The sequence below is a fragment of the Oncorhynchus mykiss genome, chromosome 15 (genome assembly GCF_057628025.1).
Source record: "Oncorhynchus mykiss isolate SJ-2025 chromosome 15, ASM5762802v1, whole genome shotgun sequence".
Taxonomy (NCBI): Eukaryota; Metazoa; Chordata; class Actinopteri; order Salmoniformes; family Salmonidae; genus Oncorhynchus; species Oncorhynchus mykiss.
Window position 1 is genome coordinate 56,840,001 of NC_143036.1, and position 25,000 is coordinate 56,865,000.

At 45.8% G+C, this 25,000-nt stretch overlaps 1 protein-coding gene across 17 annotated transcripts in view; it reads left to right on the forward strand.

Moving 5' to 3' along the window:
- Window positions 1–16,518, forward strand: part of sox5 (SRY-box transcription factor 5) — a 115,978-nt gene extending 99,460 nt beyond the window's left edge. For 5 of the 17 annotated variants that reach the window (XM_090198972.1, XM_090198973.1, XM_090198974.1 and 2 more), the window contains 6 exons: window positions 299–485; window positions 5,740–5,912; window positions 9,914–10,022; window positions 10,161–10,334; window positions 12,196–12,412; window positions 12,644–16,518. In XM_090198972.1, coding sequence (XP_090055098.1) covers window positions 299–485; window positions 5,740–5,912; window positions 9,914–10,022; window positions 10,161–10,334; window positions 12,196–12,412; window positions 12,644–12,935 — 1,152 coding nt within the window. In that variant the 3' untranslated portion in view covers window positions 12,936–16,518. 17 annotated transcript variants of the gene reach the window in all.
- Window positions 16,519–25,000: the final 8,482 nt, after the last annotated feature.

Consider the following 25,000-nt stretch of genomic DNA (forward strand, 5'->3'; position numbering starts at 1 on the left):
ACGACTCACGAGCATCTATTCTCAGCCTGAGTCATTGCATGTCCAGTACCTCTTTCAGGAGGCAGAGAATGTGCATGACTCTCTTCCATGGCATGGGGAATATAGTATGTATTTTAGCTTTGTTTGGGAATCTTATCCTGTGGTTTGAGCCATATGGGACACATGTTTGTCCACTCTGCCTTGCTGTAGAATCCAATCCAAGCCTTCTGATTGGGCAAACGTCCGAGGTGATCCTCAGTGATTGGTTGAACCCACCCAGCGACCACTAGGCCACAACTGGTGTGTTTTGATTTTGCAGGACGAGGGTGCTCAGCCCCTGAACCTGTCGTCCAAGCCTAAGACAGCAAGCGAGAGCAAGTCACCCACCTCCCCCGCTTCCCCACAGGTCCCCACCATGAAGCTGGGCCACCATAGCACCGGGTCCATGAAACACAGCACAGCCCCCTCCAGCGTCGGAGGACCACCATCCAGAGTCAGCTCCATAGGTAAGGGACTGCGCCCACTCACCACGCATACACAAATTGAACATAACACACCTTTAAAAAATCAAATCAATCTCCACACAATACATTTTTGGGACATTTTTGCAAATGTTTAAAAATACATGTCATTTTTATTTTATTTATATAAGTATTTAGACCCTTTGCTATGAGACTCAAAATCGAAGGTGCATCTTGTTTCCATTGATCATCCTTGAAATGTTTCTACAACTTGATTGGAGTCCACCTGTGATAAGTTCAATTGATTGGACATGATTTGGAAAGGCACACACCTGTCTATATAAGGTCCCACAGTTGACAGTGCATGTCAGAGCCAATCCATGAGGTTGAAGGAATTAGAGCTGGGAGACAGGATTTTGTCGAGGCACAAATCTGGGGAAGGATACCAAAAAATTTCTGCAGCATTGAAGGTCCCCAAGAACACAGTGGCCTTCATCATTCTTAAATAGAAGACATTTGTAACCACCAAGACTCTTCTAGACTGACTGCCTGGCCAAACGGAGCAATCGGGGTAGAAGGGCCTTGGTTAGGGAGCGCAAGAGTTCCTCTGTGGAGATGTGAGAACCTTCCAGAAGGACAACCATCTCTGCAGCACTCCACTAATCAGTCCTTAATAGTAGAGTGGCCAGACGGAAGCCACTCCTCAGTAAAAAGGCATGTCAGCCTGCTTGGAGTTAGCCAAAAGGCACCTAGAGGACTGGACTCTTAGACCATGAAAACAAGATTCTTTGGTCTGATGAAACCAAGATTGAACTCTTTGGCCTGAATGCCAAGCGTCATGTCTGGAGGAAATCAGGCACCGCTCATCACCTGGCCAATACCATCCCTACGGTGAAGCATGGTGGTGGCAGCATCATCTGTGGGGATGTTATGCAGCGGCAGAGACTGGGAGACTAGTCAGGATAAAGGGAAAGATAAACGGAGTGAAGTACAGAGAGATCCTTGATGAAAACCTGCTCCAGAGCGCTCAGGACCTCAGACTGGGGCAAAGGTTCACCTTCCAACAGGACAACGACCCTAAGCACACAGCCAAGACAACTCAGGAGTGGCTTCGGGACAAGTCTCTGAATCTCTGAACCAAATCTGAACCAAGTCTCTGAACCAAATCGAACATCTCTGGAGAGACCTGAAAATAGCTTTACAGCGACGCCCCCCATCCAACCTGACAGAGCTTTAGAGGATCCGCAGAGAAGAATGGGAGACTCCCCAAATACAGGTGTGCCAAGCTTGTAGCGTCATATCCAAGAAGACTCAAGTCTGTAATCGCTGGCAATTGTGCTTCAACAAAGTACTGAGTCAAGGGTCTGAATACTTATGTAAATGTGATATTTCCGGGATTAAAAAAAATAAATGTTCTAAACTGTCTAAAAACCTGTTTTTGCTTTATCATTATGGGGTATTGTGAAGTCATGATGGGGTATTGTGACCCCAGCGGCCTCTCTCTCTCTCTCCAGTATTGTGATGTCATTATGGGGTATTGTGTGTAGATTGATAAGGGGGAAAAAATATATAATCCATTATAGAATAAGTAGAAATAGTGGTAGTAATATAATAATAACAGTAATAACATTAACAATAATAATATTAGTAGTAGTAGATATTTAAAGTATGTACATTAATGTGATATAATTAATGTATACACATGAATGTCATTTATTTCACTCACATCACCATTAAGTAGTGTTTTAAGTCATTTATTCATGCTACAATAATAGTTCATTGACTACATTGACCTGTAATTAAGGCCTCCCGAGTGGCGCAGTGGTCTAAGGCACTGATTCGCAGTGTTAGCTGTGCCACTAGAGTTTCTGGGTTCGCAGCCGGCCGCAACCGGGAGACCCATGGGGCGGCGCACAATTGGCCCAGTGTCCTCCCGGTTAGGGGAGGGGTTGGCCGGCAGGGATATCCTTGTCCCATCGTGCACTAGCGACTCCTGTGGCGAGCCGAACACAGGGCACGCTGATGCGGTCACCAGGTGTACGGTGTTTCCTCCAACACATTGGTGCGGATGGCTTCTGGGTTAAGTGGGCATTGTGTCAAGAAGCAGTACGGCTTGGTTGGGTCGTTTTTCGGAGGACGCACGGCTCTTGACCTTCGACCTCTCCTGAGTCCGTACTGGAATAGCAGTGAGACAGGACTGTAACTACCAATTGGATAACAAGAAAAAGGGGTAAAAGTAACAAAACAAACAAAAATGATGTGCTATAATTAGTGTAGGCTATGTTTTCCCATTGTGTATGCCTGTAGGGTATATTATTGTGAAGCATTTATTAGCATCAGAGAGGCAGGGATGGTTAAGCGGGGGTTTGAATAGGAGGAGGAGAAGGAGGAGGGAAAGGAGGAGGAGGAGAGATGGAGGAGTGTGATGGATAGCAGGGGAAATGGAGTAATGGAAGAGGAGAGTGTGTTTTTCAGACGAATAGAGTAGCTGTGTGACAGACGGGACTTATCACAGATGAGATTAGACAAGCCTCTTACAGAACGATACACACATAACAACCTGCAATAATAACACAATAACAGCAGACACACACACACACACGCACATCGCAAGGCTATTATAAACACACGACACGGCTGTTAGAACTCACACACACACATACACAGCTATTATAATACACACACACATTATAAGACACACTCCCTTCCTCCTCTCGCAGCAGTTGGGCATTTCTAACTTGTATTCTTTCTAATCTCAGTGTTTTTCAGCAAATCGCAGGATTTAATAGCAGATTAGTGGATTTAAGTCCCAGATGTTTTTTGTTCTGACAAATGGATTAGGTTGTAAAAGTTTCAGACGGAAGATGTTGAGGCAAGCCGTTTCATTTCGATCACAATGAGTGTCTGTCTGCTGCCACGGCACACAGTCTGTTTCCATCTGTTCCTGTTAGAGTGTTTACCAGGTCAGAAGAAGATTTGTGTTGTTAGCTATTGCAGTCAAACACAGAGAGAAAAGGGAGTTTTGACTTTCAATGGTTTTATTATTCTTTGTGTGTGTGTGCGTGTGTGTGTGTGTGTGTGTGTGTGTGTGTGTGTGTGTGTGTGTGTGTGTGTGTGTGTGTGTGTGTGTGTGTGTGTGTGTGTGTGTGTGTGTGTGTGTGTGTGTGTGTGTGTGTGTGTGTGTGTGTGTGTGTGTGTGTGTGTGTGTGTGTGTGTGTTGGGGCGGGGGGTATGTGCGTGCTCCTCTCTGTCCAGTCTCCTCACAGCATCTGTCCTCTATCAGTCTATCGCCCACAATCCAACCTCTCCTCAATGACTGTCTCAGAGAGTCTGATCTGAGAACTGTCAGTGTCTGTGACCTCTACAGCTGAGACCCACTCTGTGTAACTCTCTAATTTCAACAGTGTGTGTGTGGCCACTCTGAATCGTTAGTGCCAGGGCAGAGTGAGGCTGCAGGGTAGGGTAGGGTTTGGGCCCTGGCTGTGTCTCACTGTTGGCCCCAGCCCTCCTATCTGGGTCATGCCTAGGTTGGCAATCAGACACTCAAGGACACACACACAGTGCACACACACATAAAAAGAGAGAAGAACGCAGACACAGTCCATCTCTGCTCATACACACACACACACGTTCACATCCATTATTTCTATCCACACAAACACACTCACACACACACACACACACACACACACACACACACACACACACACACACACACACACACACACACACACACACACACACACACAAACACACACACACACACACACACACACACACACACACACACACACACACACACACACACATTGAATCCAGATTAAAACCCACTACCATCCAGCAAGCCAGCCAACACAGCCCACCCCAGCGGCCTCTCTCTCTCTCCAGCCCTCTGCATCCGATTTTTGCCGTTATGACTTCTGTAAGAGTTCACTCCTCTGTCATTACAAATCTGAGAGCGTAATCTGGCCTGCGATGGCATTAGCAGGAGGGATTAGTGACAGATAAAGGGCCATAAGCTTGGAGCAGCTCTTTGTTAGAGCTAACCCAGAGATGGAGAGAGAGCGATAGCACGGCCTCCCTCATCCCTCCCTCCGACCTCCCGCCTCTCACAGTCACACAGCAGATGCTGCTGCCGCTCTGTCCGCTAAGCTGCGGCAACAACACAAATAACAACGCTGAAAAGAAGCAGAGAATCATATTGAATCATCTTTGATATGTGTTGGGCAGATGTTTCCGGAGGGGGAAATTAGCAGGCTTTTTGGGTTTAATAGGAGTAATCTTCCGGGATGCCGCCTGCGCTTTTCTACTCTTCAAAGAATCCCATAAGCTTTTGGATGAAAAAGACTAAATGGATAGTGAGGGAACGTGTGTGTTTGCGAGTGTGGACAGGAGGTGAGGAGGTGTGTGTGTGTGTGTGTGTGTGTTTGTGTGCGAGCGAGCGTGCATGCGAGTGAGCGGGCATGCATGTGTGAGTATTTGTGCAACAAAAAACCTGTATCCCCTTTCAGGAGGACTGCTGGAGCTTTTAAATAAATCTGAATGATGTGTAGATTTGAGATTTGAGGGATTGGGCTTTTAGATGGTCTGTCAGGATGCCGATGCCCACTGTGTTTACCGTTCTGCGTGTGTTTCTGTCTGCCCGCTGGGTGGGAGTGACGTTCACCACGGGAAATAACATCCCATGGCAGGTTTTTGACAGGGGTGTCTGTATGTGTATGGGTGCGTGTGATCTACAGGTTTCTGTCTCTCAGTGGAGGCTAAGAGAGAGGAGGCCTAGACACAGGTACATACTGAGGCACACACACAGCCTTAGCAGTCAACTGGTCAGTCTGCGTCCGGGTGGGTGTGCGGCTGTATGTGTGTGTGGTCATGTATTCGCCTCACAGGGGTTAAGGACAGTGTTTATTCTGGATGGCCTTAGAGACTGTTTACATCCAAATAGTTTTATCTCTGAAAGAGCTGGAGCAATCTGCAATCTGACAAACAGAGACATAGTTTCCATTTACAGTTTACAGAACAATCAACAATCATTTAGTCTTTTTCTAAGTCTATTTTAATTATATTTTTTTAAATATATTATTTAATTCAAACTAAAATACACAGAAAAAATATATATTTCTGTGTCTCTCCAGACCTGCTGTCATCCCTGTCCTGTCATCCAGTCTCTAATATGAACATATACTCTACTCTATGTCTGTCTCTCTTCCTCATCAGACCTGCTGTCATCCCTGTCCTGTTATCCAGTCTCTAACATGAACATATACTCTACTCTATGTCTGTCTCTCTTCCTCATCAGACCTGCTGTCATCCCTGTCCTCGGGGGGCTATCTGAACGACCACGAGGCTGTGACCAAGGCCTTCGCTGAGGCCAGACAGATGAAGGAGCAGCTGAAGAGAGAACAGCAGGTGTTGGATGCCAAGGTGGCCGCCGTCAACAACCTCAGCCTGAACAACGGACGCTCCGACAAGGTCAGATATGTTAGTACATCCCTGTAAACACAACCCGTGCCTTTCTGTCCTCATACTACTAACAGGAGATAATTCTGTACCATGACATTAGATTTAAGAATTAGGAGCAAATTCCCCTCTAGAAAAGTAGCTACATTATTATTTTAAAATATATATATAATAAAACAAAATAAATAAAACAACTGAACCAGCACGTGCACTTTACCAACCCTGCATCCCCAGACGCTCTCTAGATAACAGTGTTTTCTAAATTAACATTTATTTTCAGGAAGAAAAAAAATCCACAAAGTACTGCAATGCACAATATACAGTATTATCCTACAATGTGATGTAATATAATGTCATATTCTAGTTTAAATCACCTTTATAAAATATATTACAACACAATATATTGTAATATGATATAACACGATACATTTAGACCAAATGTAATTCAGCATTATGTCTGTATATGTCGAAACTGTTATAGTTGTCAATAAGCTGTGTAATGAAAGCAGTAAGGATAAATTACTCAGCTAGAGAAACCCTTGGCTGGGGTAATGAGTGTGTGTGTGTGTGTGTGTGTGTGTGTGTGTGTGTGTGTGTGTGTGTGTGTGTGTGTGTGTGTGTGTGTGTGTGTGTGTGTGTGTGTGTCTGTGAGGCATGCTGGGGGCAGGGTGGGTGTTGGGGAGGCTGGAGGTGGTGGGGGAGGTAAGGGGGATGCAGGAGGAGGCAGGAAGATGGCACGGGGAGCCTGCTAGCGAAGCGTCTAGGAGACACTAATACGAAGTGACGGCGCCCGCTCCTCGGCAGCGTGGCTAAATTGTGGTTATTCGTTAAACACACTGGGAGTTAGCTGGTGCACACACACGCAGGCGCATACACACACACACACATGCACACACACACACACACACGCACACACTCACACACACACACACACACACACACACACACACACACACATACACATACACACACACACACACACACACACACACACACACACACACACACACACACACACACACACACACACACACACACACACACACACACACACACATACACATACACATACACACACGCACACACACACACACACACAAGCACAGCAGCATGCTGGATCTTAAAGAGCATCTGCACTGCTGACATTCAACAGCTCTCTCCTCTCTCTCTCTCCTCTCTCTCTCTCTCTCTCTCTCTCTCTCTCTCTCCTCTCTCTCTCTCTCTCTCGCTCTCGTTCTCTCTCTACACACACATTTACAGAGTCATACCTAAAATGGACAATGTGGTATTTAAAGCAAGTGATTTATTCAGAGTTGACTTCCAATGTGAACCCCATAGCTCCATAGGGACCTGAAACGTCCACTACTCTCTGCCCAGCTCAACCCCTAATCCTCTGGGGTTATAATTGTCCTGATTGCTGGGTGGATGGATGAAGCTGGATGAGCAACATTAGAAGAATAATCCTCCACTCCTCTCAGTCTCAGTCCTCCATAGTTGAACCGATTCAAATAGAGCAAACCATGACCAGTTGATTTCTAACACATGGATAGACCAGGATGATTAATATGCTGTAACTCTTGGCTGAAGGTTACCTCTGTAGCACATGATGCCTGGGTGTCACTTCTATAATGTTCTTGTACAGTACAGTCTCTCTATTCATCTGATTGGATTACACGGATCACAATAAATAGTTTTGCTTTCCGTTTGTTTAACAACTTATTCTCAACTCTGACTTAGAGAGAGGCTTTGGGTCTAACACAGTCATGCTGTCTTTCTCTAGAAATTAGGTTTTTATTACCCATAGACCCTCAGTCAGTAGGACCTTAATTATTGATATCAATAAACCCTTCTTCAACCCTTTAAATGGTTTGGGATTGATTGGCGTTGAGGTTGCAGTGAACTTTCCATACATACAATGACACAGACACCGATCAATACTAGCCTTGTTTTACTATCTGGGACAGGGTTTTTTTCTGATGTCACTTGTTTTGCCGCAAGTCATATCTGCAGCATTTTTCCCTGAAATAGTTTCACGCAGACAAATCCCTTCCTCTCACTAGTTCTCTCTCTTTCTCACTGTGTCCACTCTCTCTCCCCCCTCTCTCTCTGTCTCCGCTCGTTCCCCCTCTCTCTCTGTCTCCACTCTCTCTCCCCCCTCTCTGTCTCCACTCTCTCTCCCCCCCTCTCTTTGTCTCCACTCTCTCTCCCCCTCTCTCTCTGTCTCCACTCTCTCTCCCCCTCTCTCTCTCTGTCTCTGCTAGTTCCCCCCCTCTCTCTCTGTCTCCACTCTCTCTCTCCCCTCTCTCTTTGTCTCCACTCTCTCTCCCCCCTCTCTCTCTGTCTCCACTCTCTTTCCCCCCTCTCTCTCTGTCTCCACTCTCTCTCCCCCCTCTCTCTTTGTATCCACTCTCTCTCCCCCATCTCTCTCTGTCTCCACTCTCTCTCCCCTCTCTCTCTGTCTCCACTCTCTCTCTCCCATCTCTCTCTGTCTCCACTCTCTCACCCCCTCTCTCTCTCTGTCTCCGCTAGTTCCCCCCATCTCTCTCTGTCTCCACTCTCTCTCCCCCCTCTCTCTGTCTCCACTCTCTCTCCCCCCTCTCGCTGTCTCCACTCTCTCTCCCCCCTCTCTCTGTCTCCACTCTCTCTCCCCCCTCTCTCTGTCTCCACTCTCTCTCCCCCCTCTCGCTGTCTCCACTCTCTCTCCCCCCTCTCTCTGTCTCCACTCTCTCTCCCCCCTCTCGCTGTCTCCACTCTCTCTCCCCCCTCTCTCTGTCTCCACTCTCTCTCCCCCCTCTCTCTGTCTCCACTCTCTCTCCCCCCTCTCTCTGTCTCCACTCTCTCTCCCCCCTCTCTCTGTCCCCACTCTCTCTCCCCCCTCTATCTCTCAGTCTCGCTCATTCCCTCTCTTTAGCGATGGTATTTATTCAAATCTGATGAATTATCTCAGCTGAACAATTAAATTGTAGTGCTGTAAAACGGAGACATGCGTTTGATTAGGCTAGTGCCAGTCTGGCTGGGTCATCTTCTAATGGTTACGCCAGGGCTGGAGTGTTGTTTTTAAAAATGCACTGCTTTTGGGATGGATTCTAATCGTATAATTAAGCTGTAAATGCAGGCTCTGGGGTTGGGGAAGAGTGTCTGTGTGTGGGGAGGGGGGGTGGGTGTGTGTGTGTGTGTGTGTGTGTGTGTGTGTGTGTGTGTGTGTGTGTGTGTGTGTGTGTGTGTGTGTGTGTGTGTGTGTGTGTGTGTGTGTGTTTCAGCTGGTTGCATTACCCATGTAAATGGTAAGTCGATCAGCATTTTATTGTCTGTAATAAATACGCAGGGGGTCGTGCAGTGTGGCCCTTCACGGTGTGTGTGTGTGTGTGTGTGTGTGTGTGTGTGTGTGTGTGTGTGTGTGTGTGTGTGTGTGTGTGTGTGTGTGTGGAGCGCCTCTCTCTAACGGATCGACCCCAAGGCCCTCAGAGAGAGGGGGAGATAGACATCCAGTATAACCATACAGGTGGCTGCTGAGATATATCACACACACATACACAGTCATACTCAAACACACACACACATCCAATCATAGAAGATGGACTCAAACACAATCTCAATGTCATTCCTATAATGACGTCAGCTGTTACCTGTTTCAGTGCCAGTCTTGCCCTCTGCCCCTCTTGTCTCCACACTGCCACATAGACAGGCTGGTTAAAGACCAGAGCACAATGCTTTAGTGCCAACTAACTATACCATCTACCCCCACTAAGCAAGCCTAACAGCACAGGTACACACACCCTCTGGCACACATCCAACATACACTATCTACACGTGTTAATCAATAGCTTAATGGCCTGGCGATTGACTGATATCTTAACCTAACATGTTGATTGACTGACGCCCGTGTCTCTCTCCCCCCTGAGAACCAGGCAGTCTAATGTGTCCAAAGATTGATTGATTGGTTGTCTATAGAGAATTGATTGATTGGTGTCCATGTTGACTGACTGTTTAACTGACTGTTTGTCTCTCTCCAGGACAAGGCAGCTCTGGAGAGTCTGAGCCACCAGCTGAAGCAGCAGTCAGAGGACAGAGAGAAGTTCAACCACGCCATGATGGACTTCACCATGAGTGGAGACTCAGATGGTGTGTGTGTGTGTGTGTGTGTGTGTGTGTGTGTGTGTGTGTGTGTGTGTGTGTAAGAATCTATGCATATATGAATACGTGTGTTGGATTGTGTTAATGTATGTGTATATATCCACTCTCTCCCCCTCCCTCCCACAGGCAGCCCCAGTGTTTCTGATTCCAGGATGTTCCGTGAGGCCCGGGGCCGAGGCAACAGCGAACCACACATTAAACGACCCATGAATGCTTTCATGGTCTGGGCAAAGGATGAGAGGAGGAAGATTCTCCAGGCTTTCCCCGACATGCACAACTCCAACATCAGCAAAATCCTCGGTAAGACTAAGACCCCCTCCAGACGGGAAGAGGAGGGAGAGAGGGGTGTGAGAGGGGAGAGAAGGAGTGTTCCTGCCTTTCAAGGAAGAATAGAGAGAGAGTGGAAGATGGGAGAGAGAGAGTGAGAGAGGCATGAGAATGCATGTTAACCTGATTGAGCTGATCCCCTGTGAGGTGGCCAGGCTGCTCTCTCTCTCTCTCTCTCTCTCTCTGTGTTCCTCAAGTGCAGAAGAATACATGATCTGTCTGCACTCTTCCCCTTCAACTCCTCTCTATGGAAATTACTTCTCCATGTACTTAGTTATGTACATGTGTGTATGATTTCTTGTGTGTATATCTCCCTTCTTCCCTAGCCACACCACATCAGTACTCAGTCATTGTCACGGTGCTCTGCGTGGCCCCTATCGCACACCGTACCTCTGTCTCTCTTTGTGACGGCAGCACTCTGATTGACAGTATCTTTTGTCCCGTCCTTATCTCTGGTTGCCTGAACATCTGTAGTGTAGTTAACTAGCAGCGCTACTGAGACAGAGGGCTGGGAACCTAGTGGGGTCCCCAGAGACACACAGCGTCTAAGGCTGGGAGAGAGAGGCGACAGAATCCACACACACACACACACACACACACACTATTCCACGATCCTCACAAGAAGCGGTATTGTGGAACTAGCGCTTAATGACTAGCTCTGGAGAGAGAACGGAGAGCTTCAACAATGATGATATAATTCATTATGCATTAAACAAGCACTCCAGTCTGTGACATTTTAAAGAGCTCCTAAACGTTTTATAACACTGGGAAATCTGGTTTTAATAAGGGCCCGCTCTCGAATGTTAACAGAAGGAGTTTTCTATTCCAGCAGGGAAGGGAAGGGAAAGGAGTGTGCTAGCTAACCAGGCCAGCACAGACAGCTTTTACCCATTAACATACAGCAGTAGCAGAGTGTAAATTCAGCCCAGATACACACACACCACACCACACACACTGGGGCCAGAGCACGATAGACACACAGGCACACTTAAACACTGCAGCCAGATATACTGTAAAAAGCCAGATTGGAGAAGATGTGTTTTGGTGGATTAGAAATGGGTAGGCCTTCTGCAAAGAGGCTGTGGAACATATTGCGCACATTGTATTTAAATACAATCGCGTGCCTGCTCGCAGGCTTGTGTGTGTTGGTATGTGTGTGTCTGCTAGCGTGTGTTACTAAAGTGAACAGGAAGGGTGAGGTACTCATTTTGAACTCTAATGGTGAGATGAGCACAGTGAACGAGGACAACACTTAACCTGCTTTCAACTCTCTTTCCCTCCCTCTCTCCACCTCTCTCTCTCTCTCTCTCTCTCTCTCTCCCTCTCTCTCTCTCTCTCTCCCTCACTCCCCCACCCACCCACCCTCTCTCTCTCTCTCTCTCCCCCACCCACCCACCCACCCACCCACCCACCCACCCTCCCCCCTCTCTCTCTCTCTCCCCCACCCACCCACCCTCCCCCCCCCTCTCTCTCTCTCTCTCTCTCTCTCTCCCCCACCCACCCACCCACCCTCCCCCTCTCTCTCTATCTTTTCCCCACCCACCCACCCACCCACCCCCCCCCCCTCTCTCTCTCTCTCTCTCCCACCCACCCACCCACCCCCACTCCCTCTCTCTCTCTCTCTCTCTCCCCCACCCTCTCTCTCTCTCTCTCTCTCTCCCCCACCCACCCACCCTCTCTCTCTCTCTCTCTCTCTCTCCCCCACCCCCTCTCTCTCTCTCTCTCTCCCTCTCTCCCCCACCCCCTCTCTCTCTCTCTCTCTCTCTCTCCCTCCCTCTCTCCCTCTCTCTCTCTCTTTCCCTCCCTCTCTCCCCCACCCTCCCTCTCTCTCCAGGTTCTCGTTGGAAGTCCATGACTAACCTGGAGAAGCAGCCGTACTACGAGGAGCAGGCCCGGCTGAGCAAGCAGCACCTGGAGAAGTACCCGGACTACAAGTACAAACCCCGGCCCAAACGGACCTGTCTGGTGGACGGGAAGAAGCTGAGGATTGGAGAGTACAAGGCCATTATGAGGAACCGCCGGCAGGAGATGAGACAGTACTTCACTGTGGGGTGAGTGAGTAACCAAAACCACACACACACACACTTCTGACTGTGGGATAAAGTATTTCCTCACCGTTGTGTAACTTGTCTTTGTGGTCTGAGTTTACTATAAAGCACGTAGTGTTGACTGTAAAAAGAGTTGTATGAATGCATCTGATGGATTTTATTTTATTCATCCAGATTTCTACATTATATTGTGTTATTATACTGTATTAACTGTTGTGTTGTGGTTTTCTCCAGACAACAGGCCCAGCTGCCCTTGTCCTCGGCGGGCGTGGTGTACCAAGGTGCCCTTTCCTTGGCAGGCTTGCCCTCCCCCCAGATGCCCTCGGAGCACTCCTCACTGTCCAGCAGCCCCGAGCACGCCGCCCCACCCCTCCAGACCCCCTACCACCCCAGCCTCAAGGGAGACGAGACCCGAGTCAAACAGGAGGAGCTGCGATTGGACGACAGCAATGGTGATGCGTACGACGACTTTGATTATGAGGACGAGGAGGGAGATTATGGAAGCGATAATGACAACCACCAATAATCGGGACGCAGAGCCAATCAGAATCAGTTACCCAGCTTCTTGCTGGAAACAACCCTGTCCATCCACCAATCCTGAGAGACTATCCGTCCCTTATATCCAATCACATCCAATGTCACAAACCTCGCCCTCCTTTACCCCTTAACCAACAAGAACTCTGGAACCTCAGAGCCAAGCCCCTCCCATTGGAATCCCGATACCAGCAACCGACCAATCAAATCAAGCACAGGACCTGTCACTCACACTGACTGTTACACAGACTGGAGTCTAGGAGGAGACGAACTGATTGCCGTGACTTCTGCTGAGTACTACACAGTACTACAGCGTACTAACAAAGTACTACAAGGTATACTAGAGTATTACTGCTGTGTACGCCATAGAGGCAAGATGAGATATACATTATGTCATGAGTAAGCTACTATATGAGGAGAAAACACCGAAAAAACAACCTTTTAGACCAGTTTGACTTCAAAGAGACATTTTTTTAAAACAGCAGGCCTGTCAGTTGATTAAAGAGACACTTTAAAATGGCCGACCTGTTTGTTTATAAAAGAGACACTTTTAAAACAGCTTTTTTTTTCTTGGTTCTATGATGTTCTCACTCAGGTACACGGTGCCAACAAGTGGCTTGTGAATGTGATTTGTTGTTTTTGTGCTACAGTTTTAATAATAGATACAAAATAGAAATGTTTCCCTTTTCATTGTAAAGCACCTGACAGAAGTCAAAGCAAAACTTTTATTTAGAATTATTCTTCTTTCTTCAACTCAGTGTACTGTCAGCAGATATCCTCCCTCTGTGTGTGTGTGTGACTCCCCTTATGAGAGTAAAAATGGGACAGTCCAGTCAGGGCCACAGTGTTGGACAGTGAGGACCGGCTCACTTCAGGGGACTGTGGGGGGGACCTTAGTCTCTCATCATGGGCCAGCTTGGACAGTACAGTGTGATGAGACAATCTCCCACCAATCCTCTTCTCTCCTTTTACACTCTCAATCTTTTACCTTTTCTTCTTCTTTTATTCTGATCATGAGGACTTTGGAAGGTACAAAGAAAGGTTTCTTTTAGATATGAAACACCCCCTTGTATGTGTGTGAGAGTGTGTGTCAGCAAGCTCGCTGTGCGTGTGTGTGTTTAGTCTGTGTGAGCTGGTTTAGTCATCACTAGAGGCACTAGATCCCAGAACTCTGTCCCTTTCCAAGACAAACAGAAACACTGGAGTTTCCCCTGTGAGCCCCCAGAACTTCAGTATCCTGGTACACAGAGACAGAGAAAGCCCTATGGCTCTCTTGTACACTCACAGACACACACATACCCAAGCCCCAGTTCCCCAATCGAAACCCCGCAACAACTCTACTCCGCTGCCAACTGATCCAGCCAGCACCACAAGCGAACAGCTCTTACCCACAACCCAAACCCTCTCATAATACTCCCAATTGATATATCACACAAAGTTGGTGTGTATTTTGTTCTAGAAGTTTGGTGGGTTCCTGTGGGCTCCTTACTGGTAGTTTAGTTTGACTAAAGCACAGGAGTCTCTGCTGTCTGTCCCCGTTCTGTCCCTCTCTCTGAGAGTCCCCCTCTATGTCCCCCTGTGTCTGACTCTGTCCCCGTCCGTGTCCCCAAAACACGTCATTCTGCTGTTCTTATTGGGAGGAGCTGATCGTCATATCAGCACGTCAGTGTTTCCTTTGTATTTCAATACTGTATTTTATCATTTTTATTCAAACTGCCTCTAGTGTAATAATATTATTAACAATAATTATAATGATGGTCAGCGTTTCTTTCAATTTGAGTAAGTTATGTACAGTATAATTTATTTTGGCCTCTTATTGGGTTTATTACGACCAATATGAAACTTCTTCGCTCAATGAAGCATTATTATATTTAGCTGGTTTAGAGTATTTACATCTAATGTTGTCCTTTTACTTTATACTTTATTTGTAATTTTGCATTTTTTAGTTCCTGTTTTGATCTGTTCTGTTTGTTTAGTATTAATCCTACATGGACGCTGGGTGAGGAGGAGGAGCGACACGGACGACAGCCAACGGGCGGCTGTCGCTCTTCGTGAAGGAGACTGGACTTTCTATTCACTAACTCTCTCCCCATCCGCGTCCCTCAGCTTGACAACGTAACCCGTTTATGTCCAAACCCACTTCTAAAAGCACTCAGACACTCTGTGTGGTCAGAGAAAAGAAGGTGATTTTTTTGTTTCTTCGTAAATGGTTCATTGTATAATGTGAAGTTTCTTCTACTTTCTTTCTTTTTATGAAGACAAAAGAAAACGGTTCTATTATTCTATCCTGTTTCCTCTGAACAAAGGAGCGAGACTCCCGTTTACTAGGGTTGCTATTTACACTGAGATGCCGTGGAGCATCGTTGAGGCTGGCGGACACAGAGACACGCACAGACAGCAGACACGCACCAATGATTAGCAGACACAGTTGTGCAAATGTAATTTTTTTTAAATCAAATTAGGACATGATCAGAACACACACACACACACATTTGCGACCCATAGGAAAATCAGTGTTTACTTTGCCTATTCAACAATGTTCAACAGCATAACCTGACATTCAGTAAGATGACCTGTCATATCTATGTGACTCCAGAACTCTGGGGACTTTACTTTGTTTTAGCTCCACACTATGACCTAGCCATTAGCCATGTCCACTCACTCTACAGGTGTGCTGCCAGATAGTGACCCAGCCCAGTCATGCTTGCTGTAGATGTTTACTCTGACACAATCAATCACAACCATGCCTATTGCCAGATAGTGAGCCTCACAGTCAATCTTACGTGGCCATACAGACAACCTCACAATCAGGCCACGGTGAGACCTAACGCTGAAGAAAGGGTGTCCTGTATTCTGGCTGGAAGCTGTAGGTTAGACAAGTAGGCTAGACAGTGTGGGGAAAAGGAGGGGGTTACAAGTTACAATCGTCCCAGCTTGCTAGGTCTGCCACATACTGAGGTATTATACTGTACTAAGGGCCAGGAGTTTTGTGACCTGACCATGTGACCTGACCAGGACAAACATTGAGCTCTAGTTATACTAATGAATAGAGTCCAACGTTTTTCATGAGCAGGGTGACAGGATGTTAGGCCCTGGTGATGTTGGCCGACACAGCGACGATGGTGACCATGATCGCGATGAAGATGATGATAATAATAATGAAGACAATCAAATGTCACGAGTGGAGCTCAAAACAAAGCCAGAGTTAGTCAAAAAAAAAAAAAAGAAACACGTATCTGACCATCTCAACTTGACAAATGGAGAAAGATAACTATGTACATATAACATAGAGTTATAGATTTATATTTTGTTCATAACACAGTGTAATATAAGTTGTATATTTCTTTTTCTCTTTTATTGATGTTATTCATGCTACAATAAAAGCAGGAGTTGATGTACTCTTACAAAAAAAAGAGGAAAAATGACAGATAAACAAAGGAAACAACAAAAAAAGAGAGGCCGTGGGCTCGCCGTGGGCTCGCCGTGGGCTTGCCATGCACCGTCTGTTCTGAGTTCACTTTTTTCAGTATTATTGCCAGTCGAGGCTTTAATAAAAACAGCGATGTGTTCTGTAATGCTCCAATGGTCCTTGTGAGTTCTTTACAATGCACCTACACACACTGGTATACACAACGAAGGCTACAGTAGATCAGCGCACACTTTTCAATGCTAAATTGAACGCTTTAAAACGGGGGCTTTCGACATTCTTTCATCGGTTCACTCTTTGGACACTGCACTTGCAGGTTACTGGATGTGTGTGCTGTACTTCTAAACTAAACATCTGTACCTATTTGCAGCTGCACTATATCCAGAATACTGTACCTATTTGCAGCTGCACTATATCCAGAATACCGTACCTATTTGCAGCTGCACTATATCCAGAATACTGTACCTATTTGCAGCTGCACTATATCCAGAATACTGTACCTATTTGCAGCTGTCCTATATCCAGAATACTGTACCTATTTGCAGCTGCACTATATCCAGAATACTGTACCTATTTGCATCTGAATGCAAATGATAAACGATAAAGAAGTCTCAGCCCTTTGTCTCTTCTCTGAAAACATAGTAAAGGTGAAAGCCTGGTATGGTATGGTGGCAGTGGTGTAAAGTACTTAAGTAAAAATGCGTACTACTGAAGTAGTTTTTGGGGGGTATCTGTACTTTACTTTAATATTTATATGTTTGACTACTTTTACTTTTACTTTACTAAATTCCTTAAGAAAATATTGTATTTTTTATTCCATACATTTTCCTTGACATCCAAAAGTACTTGTTACATTCTGAATGCTTAGCAGGACAGGAACATAGCCAAGTTCACGCACTTATCAACAGAACATCCCTGGTCATCCCTACTGCCTCTGATCTGGTGGACTCACTCAACACACATGCTTCATATGTAAATGGTGTCTGAATGTTGGAGTGTGCCCCTGGTTGCCATTAAATAAATACTAAATAAAATGGTGCTGTCTGTCTGGCTTAATGAAATAAATGGTTTATACTTTTACTTTTAAAACTTAAGCATATTTTAGCGAACATTTACTTTGATACTTAAGCATATATTAAACCAAATACTTTTAGATTTTTACTCAAGTAGACATTTACTGGGTAACTTTTACTTGAGTAATTTTCTATTGAGGTATCTTTACTTTTACTGAAGTATGACGATTGGGTACTTTTTTCACCAATGTGTGGTGGAAGCCTACCAGTATGGTGGAAGCAGACCAGTATGGTGGAAGCCGACCAGTATGGTGGTAGCCGACCAGTTTTATTTATTTACCTTTATTTTACTAGGCAAGTCAGTTAAGAACAAATTCTTATTTTTAATGACTGCCTACGAACAGTGGGTTAACTGCCTGTTCAGGGGCAGAACGACAGATTTGTACCTTGTCAGCTTCCGGTTACTAGCCCAACGCTCTAACCACTAGGCTACCCTGCCGCCCCAGTATGGTGGTAGCCGACCAGTATGGTGGAAACCGACCAGTATGATGGAAGCCGAACCAGTATGAAGGAAGCCGAACCAGTATGAAGGAAGTCTACCCGTATGGTGGAAGCTGACCAGTATGGTGGAAGCCAAACCAGTATGAAGGAAGCCTACCAGTATGGTGGAAGCTGACCAGTATGGTGGAAGCCGAACCAGTTTGAAGGAAGCCGAACCAGTATGAAGGAAGTCTACCAGTATGGTGGAAGCTGACCAGTATGGTGGAAGCCGAACCAGTATGAAGGAAGCCGAACCAGTATGAAGGAAGCCTACCAGTATGTTGGAAGTCGACCAGTATGAAGGAAGCCAAACCAGTATGAAGGAAGCTGAACCAGTATGAAGGAAGTCTACCAGTATGAAGGAAGTCTACCAGTATGAAGGAAGTCTACCATTATGAAGGAAGCCAAACCAGTATGAAGGAAGCCGAACCAGTATGAAGGAAGTCTACCAGTATGAAGGAAGTCTACCAGTATGAAGGAAGCCAAACCAGTATGAAGGAAGCCGAACCAGTATGAAGGAAGTCTACCAGTATGAAGGAAGTCTACCAGTATGAAGGAAGCCGAACCAGTATGAAGGAAGCCTACCAGTATGTTGGAAGCCAAACCAGTATGAAGGAAGCCGAACCAGTATGAAGGAAGTCTACCAGTATGAAGGAAGCCGAACCAGTATGAAGGAAGTCTACCAGTATGGTGGAAGCCAAACCAGTATGAAGGAAGCCGAACCAGTATGAAGGAAGTCTACCAGTATGTTGGAAGCCGACCAGTATGGTGGAAGCCAAACCAGTATGAAGGAAGCCGAACCAGTATGAAGGAAGTCTACCAGTATGAAGGAAGCCGAACCAGTATGAAGGAAGTCTACCAGTATGTTGGATGCCGACCAGTATGAAGGAAGCCGAACCAGTATGAAGGAAGCCGAACCAGTATGAAGGAAGTCTACCAGTATGAAGGAAGCCTACCAGTATGTTGGAAGCCGACCAGTATGGTGGAAGCCGAACCAGTATGAAGGAAGCCGAACCAGTATGAAGGAAGCCTACCAGTATGTTGGAAGCCGACCAGTATGAAGGAAGCCAAACCAGTAAGAAGGAAGCCGAACCAGTACGAAGGAAGCCGACCAGTATGGTGGAAGCCGAACCAGTATGAAGGAAGCCTACCAGTATGTTGGAAGCCGACCAGTATGAAGGAAGCCGAACCAGTATGAAGGAAGCCTACCAGTATGAAGGAAGCCGAACCAGTATGAAGGAAGTCTACCAGTAAGAAGGAAGCCGAACCAGTACGAAGGAAGTCTACCAGTATGAAGGAAGTCTACCAGTATGAAGGAAGTCTACCAGTATGAAGGAAGCCTACCAGTATGTTGGAAGCCGACCAGTATGAAGGAAGCCGAACCAGTATGAAGGAAGTCTACCAGTATGAAGGAAGCCGAACCAGTATGAAGGAAGTCTACCAGTAAGAAGGAAGCCGAACCAGTACGAAGGAAGTCTACCAGTATGAAGGAAGTCTACCAGTATGAAGGAAGTCTACCAGTATGTTGGAAGCCGACCAGTATGTTGGAAGCTGACAAGTATGAGGGAAGCCGAACCAGTATGAAGGAAGCCTACCAGTATGTTGGAAGCCGACCAGTATGTTGGAAGCTGACAAGTATGAGGGAAGCCGAACCAGTATGAAGGAAGCCTACCAGTATGTTGGAAGCCGACCAGTATGGTGGAAGCCGAACCAGTATGAAGGAAGCCTACCAGTATGTTGGAAGCCGACCAGTATGGTGGAAGCCGAACCAGTATGAAGGAAGTCTACCAGTATGAAGGAAGTCTACCAGTATGAAGGAAGTCTACCAGTATGAAGGAAGTCTACCAGTATGGTGGAAGCCGACCAGCTATTTACTTTCGTCTTTCACTTCAGTGAAACCCTTTTAGACGATTGAGATAAACTCAAGATATTACATTTTTCCCCATGATCCATTGCCCAATCAAAGCCCAGAAAGAAACACTATCGCCATGGAATCCATGTCGTGTGTTTCCCAGCGATTCAATCAGTTTCATAATGACATGTTAATTATGCGCCAGGCATCTTATTCCCCACCTATCAGAGGGCCAGCTGTGAGGTGTAGAATCTAATTACAGCCAGTTAAACACCTGATAACCTAATTATCAACAACAAGAGAGATGAGAGAGAGGGATGGAGAGGGGTAGAGAGAGAGAGGGTGGGTGAGAGAACGAGAGAGGGAGAGAGAGAGCGACAGGGTTAAGACATCTTGGGACTTCTTAACTCAATTTAAACAGAACAATGATCGGCTAAATTCAATCCGTATTGCTGAAGTATCGCGGAATATCTGCGTTGAAATTTAAACGCTGCATATGTCGACTCAATCGGAAATTGTCTCTACATTTTGATGTGGATTTTCCACGATACAGATTGAATCCTGCCCTTTGTCTTGACAGATGTGGAAGGACCAGGTCTATTTGTAATTTAAAAAGATTTTTTATGTTATTTGTGTGGTTAAGATTCATGTGGGGTTTAAGGTATGTTGAAGCGTTCTCTTTAAAGGGTTAAACAAGGACTGTCACTCTCCATGAAATGCTTAAAAGCTGTCCCACGTACATGTCGCTCTGTACACTTCCCAGAACAGTCAGACATAGAAACAGTTCAATGCACTCCACAGAGTTGATTTTATGTGGCTTTGTTAATTACTGAAGCTTTACAAACCCATTCAATGCAATACGGTGCTGTGTTGGGGCAAATTGAGAATTCCTAAGTAAAGGAGTGGTTGTTCTTTGGGGGCAATCTAAATTTTAGATTTCTAGCCTGGAGGGGAGCCTGAGAAAGGGTTTATATGTGAATAGTTGAGGAGAGGAGAGGGTGTTTTTTTTCCCTTTATTGTCAGCAACACAGTGAAGTACACCTTTAAGCTGTTCTGTAGGAAATAAAGAGAGTTTTATTTTAATTTGAAAGCTATCCACTGGCTATTTTAACCAAATTATCTGTATAGACAAAAGGATCATTTTTTCAGTAGGCACATAATATTTACAGACAGTAAGCACTTCTTTGTTTTACTGAATATTGTCGGTTCTTTAAAATGACACAATATCAGTTATTCTCTCTGATCTTATTGCTTTTACAACTAGAGTTTCTCGTCCAAAATTACTATCAAAAAGCTATGTTCAGATGTGGAGAACTGTGTGTATTGGTGCTTGAGTGGTAGCATGTGTGTGTGTGTGTGTGTGTGTGTGTGTGAGCCTGATTGTGTGTGTGTGATTGTGTATGCAACGACAACTGTTCGTTTAGAGAGGGTCGCTGCGGCGACAGCTCGGTGAAATGTGCAGATTTGAACCGTCCGTGGGTGTTTCTGAAATTGAGTGAAAACGATGTCAGATGAATGATTTAAAGTAGGTAATAGGATGTGATGTGGTGCTGAGCCGACAGCTAAGCTGAGTTTAAGACGCGCTGCGTTAATGTATTCATGAGGAGGAGGGATTAGTGAAGAGAGAGCACTAGCTGAGTGCAGCACAGTTGCCCAGGCCAAACAGGCTCACAGACTACTGAAAACAGGCCAAACTGAGAGAATGTTTGGCTACATTTCTATGTGGAAAAAGACAGTCCAAAAGAGAGTGCATGGGCCTACTGTACCTCTGTACATGCTCATTTCATATCAGACCCCTGTACTGCAGGTCAAGAAATTGGGAATTTCTGACTGTTACATGTTAATTCTGCGTTGAAAAACATTGACTCTGCACAGCATCACAAACACAAATCAGACGACTCACAAAGCTGTGTTGTCAACAGGCCAGGTCTGTCTGAGATGTGATGTCCTAGCATGACAGCAGGTCTGAGTGGCGTGCGTGTGCTGAGGGACAGGCATGGTACCCAGTACAGCAGTAAGGCCCCGTGGGCTGATCTCCAATCAGTACTGCTGACACGTCTTTCCTCTTACCCACCTCTCACACATTCACTACTCACATTAAACATTCAACGACTTCATCATCAACAGCTGGCCTACTTTAGTTTTCCCTACTCACTGTCTCTCTCCCTTTCCTTTCGTTCACACGAACCCCCCCCCCCCCCCTCTCTCTCTCACTCCCTCGCTCTCTGTCTGTCTCAATTTGCCCCAACTCAGCTCCTTCTCCCCCCCGTCGACCTCTGAGAAGATCCTATGTATCTGATCCATTACCTGTAACAGGCATTTCATTCTGATACCACTGCTGAACAGTATTGCATTGTCTTGTAGAGCCGTACAACTCTACAAGAAACTTTCAGTCAACACCAGCAGGTCTGATTTTGTGCACCGCCGAATAATCCATTTTTAGAAAGAGACATTAAATGTCCGTAGGCGATTCTCGCTGTTTCATATGATAAAAACACTTTTTTTTTTAAACGGTTATTTTCTCTTCATCAACACCAGAATGCACACATGCTAATATTATGTTAATGCTATGTTAATTGGGAGAGTAGCTGTTAAGCAGCCCTGCTGTTAAGATGACTTGTGAGAAGATAGGTGGGGTCAGTCACAAGCTGTAAAACAGACTCCAACACAAATAAACAGAACCCCTCGGAGAGGACACGACATCACCCATGGGACTGGGACAGAGGGGGAGGGCAGTAGTGGTCTGAAGGGGTGAGGAGGTGAAGGGGTGAGGGGGTGAGGGGAGTGGAGGACATAAGGGAATGTGAGGTAAGGTTTCAGATCCCCGCACATTGCCTATTGTGAGGGGGAGAGGGGTGAAGGGGACAGTGAGTGGGTGAAGGGGGTGAGGGAAATTGGAATGAATAGCAATGATCTGGGAGGCAGTGAATACAGTGTGTGAGCTTGCCGAGTTTGTCTGGCTCTCTAGGTGACAGTGTCTGCAGTGTAATGTGTGAGAGGCCTGGCAGGGCTGTGTGTATTTGGAGCCTCTTTAATATTCTCTTCATGCCAGACTGGCCACAGGATGCCCAGCAAAACATCCCCCCCTAGAGCTGCAATGACTGCCAGTTGCTCCAGCAGCCCACCGCTGACCCCTTCAGGACAGGAAACTGATGCCCTGCTGGGGAGACACAGAGCCAGACAGAAAGACGGTTGTTTGTATCTCTCAGGGGGGAATGCTCTAGTCTAGTGTTCATATTTTATTTGTTCCCCAGGTCACCCTCCACCCTCTTTTTTTTGCTTGAAGACGTGAGCCATTTTTGTGTTGTTGGCGTGCTTGTGCCGCACGCCACAAAGGGTGTGACCGTTGGCCGTTCGTCTGACTCCTGGCGGTTGCCTTTTAACTGCTGCTTAGATTAACGTGATTTGATTCGTCCTTATCTAGTTATAAAGGACCTCAGAAGTTGAAGGAAAGGCAAAGCGCTCTCAGATATTTGTCATCTTCTCCTTTTAGTGTCCTTCATTTGCCTCCATTCTCACGATCCAGACAGTTGAAGTCGGAAGTTTACATACACCTTAGCCAAATACATTTAAACTCAGTTTATCCTAGTAAACATTCCCTGTCTTAGGTCAGTTAGGATCAACACTGTATTTTAAGAATGTGAAATGTCAGTATAATAGTGGAGAGAATGACTTATTTCAGCTTGTATTTCTTTCATCTCATTCCCAGTGGGTCAGAAGTTTAAATACACTCAATTAGTATTTGGCAGCATTGCCTTTCAATTGTTTAACTCGGGTAGCCTTCCACAAGCTTCCCACAACAAGTTGGGTGAATTTTGGCTCATTCATCCTGACAGAGCTGGTGTAACTGAGTCAGGTTTGTAGGCCTCCTTGCTTGCACACACTTCTCAGTTCTGCTCACAACTTTTCTATAGGATTGAGGTCAGGGCTTTGTGATGGCCACTCCAATACCTTGACTTGTTGTCATTAAGCTATTTTGCCACAACTTTGGAAGTATGCTTGGGGTCATTGTCCATTTTGAAGACCCATTTGCGACCAAGCTTTAACTTCCTGACTGATGTCTTGAGATGTTGCTTCAATACATCTACATAATTTTCCAACCTCATGATGCCATCTATTTTGTGAAGTGTACCAGTCCCTCCTGCAGCAAAGCACCCTCACAACATGATGCTGCCACCCCTGTGCTTCACGGTTGGGATGGTGTTCTTCGACTTGCAAGCATCCCCCTTTTTCCTCCAAACATAACGATGGTCATTATTTCATCAGACCAGAGGACATTTCTCCAAAAAGTACAATCTTTGTACCCATGTGCAGTTGCAAACCGTAGTCTGGGTTTTTTATGGTGGTTTTGGAGCAGTGTGTTCTTCCTTGCTGAACAGTTATGTCGATATAGGACTCGTTCTGTGGATATAGATACTTTTGTACCTGTTTCCTCCAGCATCTTCACAAGGTCCTTTGCTGTTGTTCTGGGATTGATTTGCACGTTTCGCACCAAAGTACGTTCATCTCTAGGAGACAAAACGCGTCTCCTTCCTGAGCGGTATGACGGCTGTGTGGTCCCATGGTGTTTATACTTGCGTATTATTGTTTGTACAGATGAACGTGGTACCTTCAGGCGTTTGGAAATTGCTCCCAAGGATGAACCAGACTTGTGGAGGTCTACAACTTTTTTTCTGAGGTCTTGTCTGATTTCTTTTAATTTTCCCATAATGTCAAGCAAAGAGGCACTGCGTTAAGGTAGGACTTGAAATACATCCACAGGTACACCTTCAACTGACTCAAATGATGTCAATTAGCCTATCAGAAGCTTCTAAAGCCATGACATCATTTTCTGGAATTTTCCAAGCTGTTTAAAGGCACAGTCAACTTAACGCATGTAAACGTCTGACCCACTAGAATAATGATACAGTGAATTGTAAGTGAAATAATATGTCTGTAAACAATTGTTGGAAGAATTACTTGTGTCATGCAGTGGTCAAAAAACGTGGTCGAAAAACGAGTTTTAATGACTCCAACCAAAGTGCATGTCAACTTCTGACTTCAACTCTACATACATCCACTTCTGCAATATGTCTGTTAAATTAATCTCTCACATGCATCCTCCTTTTTTCACCAATTGTTGGTCAATTCCTTGAATTATAGGATGTTCACCACTGATTGTTCCAGTAAGAATGCAGACCATTCTAGTCTAGCCTGCTCTGTCTTTATCTGCATGTGTGACCTCT